Consider the following 12,406-nt stretch of genomic DNA (forward strand, 5'->3'; position numbering starts at 1 on the left):
TGAGGGAAACAGCTTAAAAATCTAATTAATGTGGGAATGTGTCCTTTTGAAACAGGCACAATGAAAATATCTTCTCTCCTGCATTGCCTAAAATTATTCTTTGTTGAAAACAGTTCTAGAAGCCCTAGTGGACCTGAATGACCAGATAGTTCATCTAGATGTGATTAAGAACTGCAAAACGGACAATCTGAGAGTGGTTTCAGTCACATATAGGTACACAACTATAGTGTGGAATCTCTCCGGGAGAGCCTTTTTCTTATACAGAGGAAAAAATTCTTATGATGTCCGTAGACTGACGTCAAGTTAAACAGGATTGTATGCCGGAAGGATCATCATAATGATATCACTAAGCCAAAGGCTTCAAGACATGTGGGGCTAACGGTGTGGCTCTATAGTGGCACAAAATGGAAGCTTTGTGCCAGAGCTCCAAACCCACAAAGCTTTGAAGGGTAACCCTTTTAAACTCTTACAGTGACTGTGTCAAAATAACCCGGTCATGAACCAAGCCGTGCGGGAACCAGTTGCGTACTTGATTCTGCATTCCACCCTACCATTGCGTAGGTGACAGTTAGTAGCACCATGAGGAAAATACATCCACTTTTTCAGGAGCAGCATGTGTTTAGGCTATCTTTGTCGCAAACACTGTAGAACCTTTCTAATTTTAGTAAAACTCGACAAATTACTGTCCACAAGAATACCTCCAATTCTAGAGAGATGAGGTACACTTGATACTTTAAACAACACATGGGTATACTGAAATGTATCAACAAAAGGGAGGGACAGGGAGGGCTATTTTTACCGGGGTCCAGCGTACAAGCCCTGTAAGTCAGAAAGCAAAGAAGGGTACGCAGTTCCCCACAGACGGTGCTGCACCTCTGAAATGTCACGGGAAGCTGGGAAGAGGTCCCAGACCAGGAAATTGAAATGAGAGGGAGGAGGGAGTCTCCCTTTCGGGACTAAAACCCTCACACACCCAGCAAGCTAGGTGTCATGCTTCGTCATATAGGTTTTGCTCCTCGTCCAACTGGTGGTGCAATGTCTGATGGGCTCCCAAAAAAGGGGCTCTTTGTCGGAGATCTTCTGTCCTTGCCAAATGGTGCTTGGGTGTGAGGGCCCTAGGTGGGGTCTAGATGCTGGGGAGTGGTGAAAGAGTTAAAAAAGGTTAGGTAGTCCACTCTACAATTTTAATGGCGTGGCTACTACCTTATAAAAGGAAAGGGCGAGAGGTTACTATCCGGTGCAAAGATCCAGTGAAGTGGATCTATCGGTCAACATTTTTTATGCTCAGTGCTCTAATTGATGCAATGCAATTCGTCAGGACCTAAAAATTAAAAACTATCTACACAGTGTGTTATGCCAATATTACTTAATCCACATGCTATTAAATGGCAGGCCGGAGGTCCTGTCTCTAGTTCCTGGAACCCTACTTCGTTCAAGAGGGTTGCCACCTCGGTCTCCTCCCGTATAAGGGAACTTCAAGAGTGAGTACCCTATTGCTCTGCTGGAGCCCACAGTACGCCTACCCACACGTCGGTATGTACAGAGGAGCGTCTGTACATACCGACGTGTGGGTAGGCGTACTGTGGGCTCCAGCGGAGCAATAGGGTACTCACTCTTGAAGTCTGGCAAAAATATTTCACAAAGAAAGCAGAAAAAAAGGAAAATATGTTGCCACCTCAATGTGGCGGCGGTGATATGCTTATAATAAAAAAAAATCTAAATAAGTTATTCATCAAATTGTAATAGAACAATACGGGTTCTTTACAGCAGGCAGGTGTACTGCACATCACTGGAAAATCTGATTTTTATTTGTGCACTGAAAATTAACTATTGCCTTTGAATTATTGTAGCTTAAAGATAAAGGGCCCAATTTAGGCCCTAATTTGGATGTCGGTTGGAGTTGCTGCCGGCCGACATTTCTGTGGTTTAGCAACAGACCGCTGCAATTACGATGCGACTGTACATGGTGCAGTCGCAGATTTCAAATTTCCCTATGGGATCTTGTGCAGCGGTCTGAAACCTGCCGCAGCACAAGCTCTCATAGAGAAATGGGAGTCACTGTAAATCCCTGCATCATGCGGTAGGCACCTCATACAGCCAAACCTCAAATGGCCCTAATTCATTTGAAGACATTAGACCACGGTGAACATGGAATAGCCTCTGCCTTCATCAAGCTATGGTCCACCCACATGTAAATCAGGCAGGCAGACCATAATGTTGGCAGGAGGGAACTCTGTCACAGTTGCAATGGAATTCCTTCTCCATCAAGATATAAATCTGGCCCATAGTCAAAACAGGCTTTGTTTTAGGTGGATGTTCGTGTGATACATACATGCATGTGTTACATATATGTGATCTAGATATAGAAAAATACAGATACATAAAATAAATATATGTATTCACACATTGGAAGTTGCCACTGTGCAGCGATTGTTAGGTCAGAGTTTCTATGGGGAGATGTTTTTTTGTTTTGTTAATCACTTTGGCACAGTTTGATAAATCAGCATAAAACATTCCCCCCCAAAAAGTTAATCCACCTAGGCTCCTTCATGGGATGATTTTCACTGATCTGTCAAGTAGGTTCCAACAAAAAGGTGAGACGGGGTCCCAAATCGCTGATTTCCCATGTTAGTTCCATTAGGAAACTCTGCTATCCGATACAGGAAAACGGTTGAACAGAATTACACAAATGTTAGCAACTGTTAGAACTCTATTCAGAATGCATGCTATTTTTGGGATGTGCTGTAAATCTGTTCAGTCTTTTCTAAGAAATTAACATTTAAAGAGGGGTTTGGGTGGGCATGATGGATTTAAAAAGTTAGGTTTATCGGGACAGTTGGTCCAGCGTGAGTCATGTGGTATTGAAAATTGAAAACATAGGGCCTTCTGATTTGCTGAGGAAGCTTTGTCTCTAGTTGGCCACATCGGTCCTGCAGGCCCGGTCCAGTCCCATTTGCGCTGGAAAGATCATTCTGATTGGCTAGCCACAACTCTGAACAAAATATTCCGCCTGCCATTACAGCAGTTACCCTAAGTCCTGAAAGAGTTTTTTTTTAAAGGGTTTAAGGGGGCCAGGTATGGACACCCTGATCCTGAGGCACTTGGATGAGTGGCCAAAGGGACACCCTCTGAAGTTAAAATAAAACAAAAATAAGGCCATGGGTACTGCGGTACTCTGGTGAAACCCCAGCGTGGCTGTCCTTTGACGTACCGCTGTACTTCCACCCCATGATACAGAGGTAGTGTGCAAATTTCCCCTTGAACAAAATGTTTAAAAAAAGGAGAAGAAAGTCCTTGTGCAGTGGGGGACTGGCTGCTCGCTGGCCGCACTTCCCAAGGTCTTAGAACAAAGGAAGCACTACTACACAATGTAACAGGAGTCGCAAATGAGACTACTTGATAAGCTAGAATGCTGAGCTTACTGGGAAGCAGTGTTAATCTTTCTGAATACTTTACTGTGGAGAAAACAACAGCACAAATGCTCACCAGATATAGACTGCGTGCCCATAGACTAGAAATACAGATATTTTGAAACAGATCAAACCACAACCCCAGACAGGATAGACTTGTCAAGAGTGTCTTGAGAAAAGTAGAAACTGAGAAACACTTTCTGCTAGACTGTCCCATCTAAAAACACAATTAAGACAGCTACTTCCCAACATTCTACAAGAAAAAGACATTATTTGCAAGTCAAATTGGAGGAGATGTGTGCATCATACTACAAGACCATCCTGAAACAAAGGAGAGAGCATCAAAAGAGGTCCATTCCGGTAATCAAAAAACACATCGTGCATAGGGTTTAGGTTTGAAAGATCATGAAAACTGAAACAACATCGACTGAACAGATAGTAATATTTAATGTTTTTTGCATATTTTCTTTGTCAACTCTTTCTTACTTATGCCAATAAAGTCCTCTATATTCTACTGAATGTACATGTGACTTCATGTCACTAAGTATAACATAATTTTTTCCCTTTATCTGTAATGTTTTTTAGGTGCATTTCTAACTTATCTCTTAAAAGCCACACATATTCTTTTTAGTCAAGCCACAAGGCATTACCATGCTAATTTTGAGCTTTCACCTCTCACCAGTCCTCACAGAGTCCAGCTCCACAGCAGAGTATTGAACATGAGATTGCATATCTGGACTTTGCCGCTTACTTTGTGGTTTTCCAATAATTAGAGCGCATGTCTGTAACAAACTGAGGGAACTGTTGCACTCACCAGCTGCAGTTAAACACTGGAGGACCAGAGCTCGCATTACAAGAATGCTGGCTGACGCTGGTATGAAGGTTCATGAGAGATTTTTAAGGGAGAAAAGGTATCACTGACTTAAACATCCAGCTTGAGAGCTTTAGTGTGGAGGAGGTGTGAAAAGGACAGCTTGCATACCACAGCTGCGAGCAGGTGCTGACAGTGAAAGCCCCGTGCCACCCTTCCTGCAATAACACTCATGTACATCTGAATTATTTGTAAGAGGGAGGCTTTGCATTTCTGCTCACCCCGCTATTTCAAAGCAGCATTAGTAAATTCCAAACGAGCTCTGCCATATGTCAAGGGAAGTGCCTCCCGGTGGTAGAGGTGCCAGCAGGGAATGCCCATCCAACATGTTTCTGACCGTGCAAAGAGGGAAACATTCAATCGGCTGCACTTAGATCAACAAAAGGCTTGGATATTTCCTTTTTCTAACGTTTCATAAAATAATAATCTAGGGGCATATTAGCAAGGGGGTTTATCTCCGCTTTTTTGGCTTTAAAAGCCAAGAAAGTGGAGATAAAATTATCTCCCTATTACCTAGCTGTCCCTAACACCAGTTAGCGACAGCTAGTAGGAGATAGCGACTATCTTGGGCCCCGCTTTGCATGTCAGTGTTATTTATCACTAATGACATGCAAAGTGGGCGTGCCAAGATGTTAGCGACTGGAAACAGTTGCTGACATCGCTATCTCCTATTATGAACTTTTGGAGATATTTACGCTAAGCGCGAATATCTCCAAAAGCTAACACCTGCCCTGAGCAGTTCTTAGCCATGTTATCCAATGGTAGGTGGGTAACATGGCTAAGAGCATTAGCTCGCTAATGCATGAATAGCGGACTTTTCAGAGATATTCATGCATTGCGGCCGATTTTTATCGCATTTGCGATAAACCTTGGTAATACCAAGGTTTATCTGCGATAAAAATATCCGCAGCTCGGCGATAATTTTTTCACACTAACCAAGCAATAGCGATAATTATCGCTATTGCTTGTTAATATGCCCCCTAGTGCCTAAAGGAGTTGCACCCCTCGCTTGCATCAGCCTACGCTGACAGTGCTCTCCACCAATCTGCATCTGGTCGGACCTGTTCATTCACTTTGCCTTAAGAGTAAAAAGCGCTTCGAGTACCTGGTTTCTGCTTTCTTCAGAAGCACGTCCCATCTGTGGCCTAAGATGTCCAGCTGCTTCAAGGTCTTCTCCTTATCTGCCGGTTCTGCTGACTCTGCAATATTTTCTCCTTCTCGCCTGATGGCCTCGACAGTAGGCTTGCGGTCATCTAGCAACCTCTGGAGCAGCTGGAAGGAAAACAATGCAAGGCTTCAGTTGCAGGAAGCAGCTGTGTCAACATGCAGCGAGCCAGTGGTCCCCCTGTGCTTTGGAGTGCGGTGATGTATTATGAGCTGTGGGATAGACCTGTTGGTGTGACTTTGTTAACGCAGGAGATAGAGTCGTTCAGCTGAAGTCACGCAAGTGGACCAACTCTTCATTACCGCGAAGTAAAACAGTGAATGCTCAAAAGTAATGCAGGCAGACAAAGAAAACCTACAATTCACATTTCCCATGAAGTTTGTAAACTGTAGCAATGGTTTCAATTTTATCCTGCAAGCAGCGAAATCAGAATTGACTACTACAGAGAGGCAGAGGGATTGCGAAGATAAACTAGCAGGTGCCCTAAAAATAGTGATAGCAATGTGTTCACTTCCTGTTTACCCCAGAACCACTTTCACTAGGGGTGTAAGGACAACAGATTGGGATTGCTTTAGATGGACTCGGTAAGTAAGTGTCAGATGGATAAGAACACATCTTACTGGACGGCAAAGAAAAACAAGCATTGGCACAGCCAGCAAGCGCTTATGTGACCGCTATTGGCTTTTCCAGAATCTTCTAGCCATGTTGCACTGCAGAGTTGCTGCTGCTCAGCATGGCTAAAGGTTAGTGGTGTAGCATACAGCAGAGTGGTGTAGAAGAGAGTGGAACAGAGGTGAGTATCATAGAGTGGAGTGGAGCAGAATGAAGTGGCGTAAACTGGAGAGGCGTACAGTATAGTGCTGCCAAGTAGAGAGGCATAGAGTAGAGTAGAGTGACGTAAACTGGAGTGTCATAAAGTAAAGTGGCAACTAGTAGCATAAAGTGGAGTGGTGTAGAGTGGAGAGACACAGGGTGGAGAGGAGCAGAGTGGAGAGGCGTTGAGTGAAGAGGCATACAGTAAAGAGGCATAGAGTAGAGTCGCATTGAGTGGAGTAGTGTGACCGAGTGGAGTGTCATAGAATGGCATAGAGAAGATTGGTATACAGTGGTGTAGCATAGAATGGATTTGTGTAGAGTAGAGTGGCTTAGAGTGAGGTGGAGTAGAGTGGCGTGGAGTAGAGTGCTGTGGTGTAGAGTAGAGTGGGGTGGCACAGAGTTGAGTGGTGTAGAGCAGAGTGGCATAGAGTAGTGGCATAGAATGGGGTGGAGTGGAGAGGGGTAAAATGGCATGGAGTAGAGTGGTGTAAAGTGAAGTTGCGTAGAGTAGTGTAGAGTGGCATAGTTTAGAGTGGTGTAAAGTGGACTGGCATAGAATGCTGTAGAGTGGCATAAAGTCGAATGGCGCAGAGTGGACTGGTGTAGAGGGGCATTGGGGAGAGTCTGCTAGAGTGCTGTACAGTAGAATGGCAAAGAGTACAGTGGCATAGAGGAGAATAGAGTGGCATAGAGGAGAATGGCATCAACTTGAGTGGCACAGAGTGGAGTGGGGTAGAGTGGTGTAGAATGGCATGGAGTGGCTTACAGTGGAGTGGCATAAAGTAGAGTGATGTAGAGCAGCATAGAGTGGAGGGGCATAGAGTGGAGTACTGTAGAGTGGAGAGTCGTAAAGTGAAGAGGCATAGAGTGAAGAGTCGTAGAGTGGCATTGTGTGGAGTGGTGTAGAGTGGAGCGCCATAGAGTGGAGTGGCATAGAGTAGTCTGGTATAGAGTGGAGTGGCTTAAAATGGATTTGCATAGAATAGAATGGTGTATAGTGGCGTGCAGTGGGGTTGCAAAGAGTGGGGTGGAGTAGAGTGGAGAGGCACAGAGTGGCATGGAGCAAAGTGGTGTAGAGTGGAGTGGCGTAGAATGGTATACGGTTGAGTGGCGTAGTTTAGAGTGGTGTAAAGTGGGGTGGCATAGAGTGCTGTAGAGTGGCATTATGTGGAGTGGCATAGAATGGCCTAGAGTAGAGTGGCGTAGAGTGAAGTGGCGTGGAGGAGCGAGGATTTGAGTGGATAAGTGGAGGGCCATAGAGTAAAATGGAGTGGTGTAGAGTAGAGTGACGTAGAGTAGAGTGGGATGGAGTGGAGAAGAGTGTCATGGAGTAGAGTAGAGTGGCATAGATTAGTGCAGAATAGAGTGGCGTGAAGTGCCATAGAGTTGCACTGTATGGAGTGAAGTGCTTTGGACTGGCACAGAGTGGGGTGGAGTAGAGTGGCCTAGAGTTGCTTAGGGTAGAGTGACATAAAGTAGAGTAGCGTAGAATGGCATAAAGTGGAGTGATGTAGAGTGAGGTGGAGTAAAGTTGAGAAGAGTGGCATAGAGTGGAGTGGTTACGAGTAGAATGGCATAGAGTAGAGGGCCATAGAGTGGAGTCGGATAAAATGGCATGGAGTTGAGTGACGTAGAATGGCTTAGAGTAGAGTGGAGTGGGGTAGAGTGGCGTAGCATAGAGTGGTGTAGACTAGTACAGTTGTGGGTGTAAGTAACTAAAGCATCAATAAAGACAGCAGATAAGTGAAAGCAATGCCGGGAACAGAGCCAACTGAAAACAACAGACCTAACTAAAGATAACAGAGCCTTCTGGAAACAACAGAGCCCAATAAAGACAACTGAGCTCAATAAAGACAATAGAGTCCGCTAAAGGCATACTGGCAGTCATGCTACATGTCTAGAGTAGCCTGTCTTAAGTAACATTGGGCTCTGCTACATGGCTTTGCTTCTTTTGAACCCAGCTTGTGACGTTGAAATGTGAGTCTGTACTAAGCCATAGACTCAGCCTGTGTTTACTTTTTATGAGTCATATTGAGGTACAAATCTGTGAATCAGGCCTGCACTGGATAGTATCACAGAATGAACCCAACAACCCTCAGCAGTTGCTGCTTTCTGGCTGATCAGGTCTCCCACCTTGGGCTTGGTGGGAGTATTGCATCTCTGATGTCAGCAGCATCAGCACAACTCTTTCAATCATGGCCAAGTGCTGATCTACAGAGTACTTGATATTTGAAGAAATCTTGATGCAGTTCATGAACCAGAACCATTCAGAGAAACCGAGGACCCCTTCATACATGGACCACTTTGACATTTTCCCTTACAGTCTCTCATTTGCTGGCTATTCCCCATGCCAGCAACCCACTGGGTTTATCCTTCTGGACACTCCTCCCACATAGCCAAGCAAACTCACCCCCTTCTCAGCAGACCTCGTATTCCATTGCAGGGTTAGTATGATAACAACCACCAGTGACTTGTGAGGATTTTGCCCAATCTTTTAATGACTTTGTTTTGCTTTTAATTGCATCTCACGCAGCTTTTGTCATATTAGGCAACTTTAACAAATGACCTGATGCCTCCAATATGCCTGGCAGCTTATACCAGCTGAGTTCTCTGGTTCTTCAGGCCTTTACCAAACTAGTTACTGGTCCTACTCATAACCATGGAAATTCATTGGACCTACTGTTTGCACCTCTAGACTTGGTTGAGCTGAAGGAGGTGCTCCCCCAAGCCTGGTCTAGCCATTCACTTAGTATCTTCCATCTGTAGACAGCTGATATTTACTTCTCCGTGGATCTATGCAAGAATTACAGACTCAACACAATCACTTTGCAGTGACTTGGCAGCCTCTTTTGAGAATAAAGTTAAAGATATTCTTATGACATTCAACCCTCGATCAATCTCATCATAGTCTTTGATAACTTCAACCCTAGTACCAGATGATTGTCTCCTTCCGTCAACTACACATTATTCTACGGTCATTTTAGATGTCTTAGGTCTGCTATCAATAAGCAAGCTTCTCAATTTTTCAAACTCTGTCTCGTCTCACTCTTCGCTTCACCGTTTACCACCTGGGTCATGGAAGCTGCTGTTAGATCACATTGCCATTCCTTTAGCAACCATATGCAAATACTCTCTTGAGGGGGCAACGGTACCCCCAGACTGGAAATAAGGCATTAGTAATATTCCGCTTAAAAAAAGCCTCCCAGACCCAACAGTTCTCAGAAATTATAAACCTATTTCTCTTTTGCCTTCTCCTAGTAAAATCTTCGAAAATGATGTCAATAAGTGACTCACTTGGTTCCTGGAGGAGCACTCCTTACTGGATGAGGTCCAATTTGGCTTTCACCCTTTTCATGGCTTTGAATGTACCCTGGGCACAGCACTGGACGATCTTCAAATGGCGGTGGACAAGGGTTATCAGGTACTCTCAGTACTATTATACTTATCTGCCACCTTCCACACAGTGAATCAAGACTTTTTAGTTTCAAGACTTGCCAAGGTAGTTGTTAGAGTAATGGCTTTGAAGTGGCTTATATCTTTTCTGGAAGGAAGAGTGCAAGCAATTCATTTTTCTCATTTTCGCTCTTCCTTCAAAGTAACCAGGCAGGGAGTTCCTCAGGGTTCCTCTTTTAGTTCAAAATGATTTAACGTGTATCTTAGACCACTGGCCCAGTTAATCAGATACCACAGCATAAAGTTTGTAAATGGTGGACATAGAAAAAGCGTGACTCCGTGGTTTGAAGGTACTTGTTCGCATTGCTCCAATGACTCCACTATGGGCCCAAGTTTATAAGATACATCCAGCTCCTTTACACAGATCTAACTGCTCATGTCCGAGCACAAATGGCGGTCTCCAGACGTTTTCCTATCCAATGTGGCACATGTCAAGGGGGTCCCCTGTCCCTGTTGCTCTTCGTTATAGCTATAAGCGTCAGGTCGCATGGCTTTGTATCAACTTGGAGGTTCGGGATTTGAATGGGAGGTGGTGTGCTGCAGTAGAATTGCGCTTTATGTCAAAGATGCCCTGATCTTCTTAACCAAGCTGGAAACCTCCAGTGCCTGGGTGCTCCAAATCCTCCAAATCTTTGGTGAGACATTGGGCCTCTCCATCAATATGGCTATGTCCACTGTCTGCCCAGACACCCCCCAAACCCTCAAGACCTTTGATGGACCACTGGCTTACAATTAGCTACACACAACTTCAAATATTTGGGAGTACATATCGCCCTCAGACTCTTTGTGGTGTGGGAAATGAACATCCAACAGCTTCTGTATACACTGACAGTGGACGTCAAAACTTGGCCAACCCTTCCCTAGACCCTCATGGGGCACTCAGCTATTTTCAAAATGGTTCCCCCCCATGGTTCCTATACCACCTATAAAACTTACATTACTCTCCACTGCGCTCTTTTTTATAATTCAGACTTTTCTATAGAACCACGGTTCCCCTCGTACAGCCCTTTCTAAATGCTTTAAGTCCACATATGATAGGAGAATCACAACAGCTGATGTTGAATGCTTCCATCGAGCTTCCCACCTAGTAATTATTATTGAATTGTGGTGCGATAACCAGGAAGACCCCGCTTATGCGTTGGAAAAACAGGGGCTTCAAAACACCCCAATTCAGCATCTGTTATACACAGGAAAGGCAAGGTCCCTGCTGCCCTCGGCAACAAGAGCAGTGCTGTGTAGCTGGGCGAATGCATTGGCAATAATGGGATGGAAACTGAAACTCACAGCGCAGGCCCTGCTATGGGTGGGAACAGCAATGCACCAGGTAGCAGAGTTGACAAACTTCTCTAAATGGGATGCAATAAGTATCTCAACTCAAGGGGATGTTATGGACGGCACCATGTTAAAATCATACTACACCCTCTAGGGAGAATTTCACCTACACCATAATCTGTTTTACCAAACCTCCAACTGCATCGCAGCCTGACGCTACACATACGTGGGTTAGAAGAACAATCTGAGTACAACCCCCTTGAAGCCAGGCTCCTCCTAAGGGAATTTGAAGCACATACGATTACTCAAGTCTACCTTTCCCTAACACAGCATGTGACCGACACATCTGCTACACTGCGTGCAGCTTCGGAACAAGACATAGGGGCTTGATAGACCAGGACTGGAAAGAGGCAAAAGTGTTGCCAATGTACTCTGCAATTGCATTCTGCCCCACACAGCTGAAATACCTCCACTGATTGTACCTCACACGGCACAAACTCTGGACATTGGGAACTATTGCCACCACCCTCCTGCCTTCGATGTTTGGTGTCAGAAGGTACTTTCCTGCACACGGTGGAGGGATGTACTGAAATTGCACACAATTCTTGCCTGTCTATGCCAAGTGATGGGGCACCCCATATCACTGGATCCCAGACTGATCCTTTTACATGTATCAGCATGGTTCGAGGGTGACTAATAAGCTTTCCCATGGTTGGGCCTGATAGTGGCTAAAAGAGATATTGCCCGCTACTGTAAAGCTAATGAACTGTCCCTGATTGCGGAGTGGGGGAAAGGTGCTTGAATAGAGAAAAGCTGGTGTACAAAGCAAGGCAATGCACTCAAACATATTGCAAAGATGGCCAGACTATAGAGGGATCGCCATTGCGCGTTCAGAAAATTGTATGACTGCCGAGATATGAAAATTCCAAACTATGATGGTCGGGAACATTGACAATGACACTGTTATAGGGATTACCTTACCTGTATGTACATGAAACAGTGTTTAATTTGTTTTGTTTCTTAAAAATGTTTTTTAAAAAGTGCTGGGGCTCTCACTAGGAGGCCACTTGCACCAGCCTATTTTTCCTGTTAGCATGGCCTAAAACAGAACCAGCTACCATCTATGAAAGAGGGAAGAGGATGTGGCATAATGGCCAGCGCTACCGACTTCGGAGCTGGGGAACCTGGTTAGTGTCTTGGCGGCGGCTCAACATCCTGTGATTCTGGGCAGATCACTTAACACCTTAGCAGCGGCGCAAATATCCCTCCCCAGTGCTGCGCTGTCCATTGGAACTAGTGCTGAATGGACGTCCAATGGTCGTGCGCAGCACTGGGGAGGTAGCGCTCGTGACGACCGTTGGCCGTCGGCAGCGCTTAAGAGGTTAATCTCCCTGTGCCTACCAAACATGAATGTGAATG

General features: G+C 45.0%; 1 protein-coding gene across 3 annotated transcripts in view; it reads right to left on the reverse strand.

Moving 5' to 3' along the window:
* Positions 1 to 12,406, reverse strand: part of DST (dystonin) — a 1,528,317-nt gene that overhangs the window by 197,317 nt on the left and 1,318,594 nt on the right. For all 3 annotated transcript variants that reach the window (XM_086926448.1, XM_086926449.1, XM_086926451.1), the window contains one exon: positions 5,387 to 5,553. In XM_086926448.1, the coding sequence (XP_086782574.1) occupies positions 5,387 to 5,553 (167 nt within the window). The remainder of the gene's footprint in view (positions 1 to 5,386; positions 5,554 to 12,406) is intronic.

This window comes from Lissotriton vulgaris, chromosome 6, assembly GCF_964263255.1.
Source record: "Lissotriton vulgaris chromosome 6, aLisVul1.2, whole genome shotgun sequence".
NCBI lineage: Eukaryota > Metazoa > Chordata > Amphibia > Caudata > Salamandridae > Lissotriton > Lissotriton vulgaris.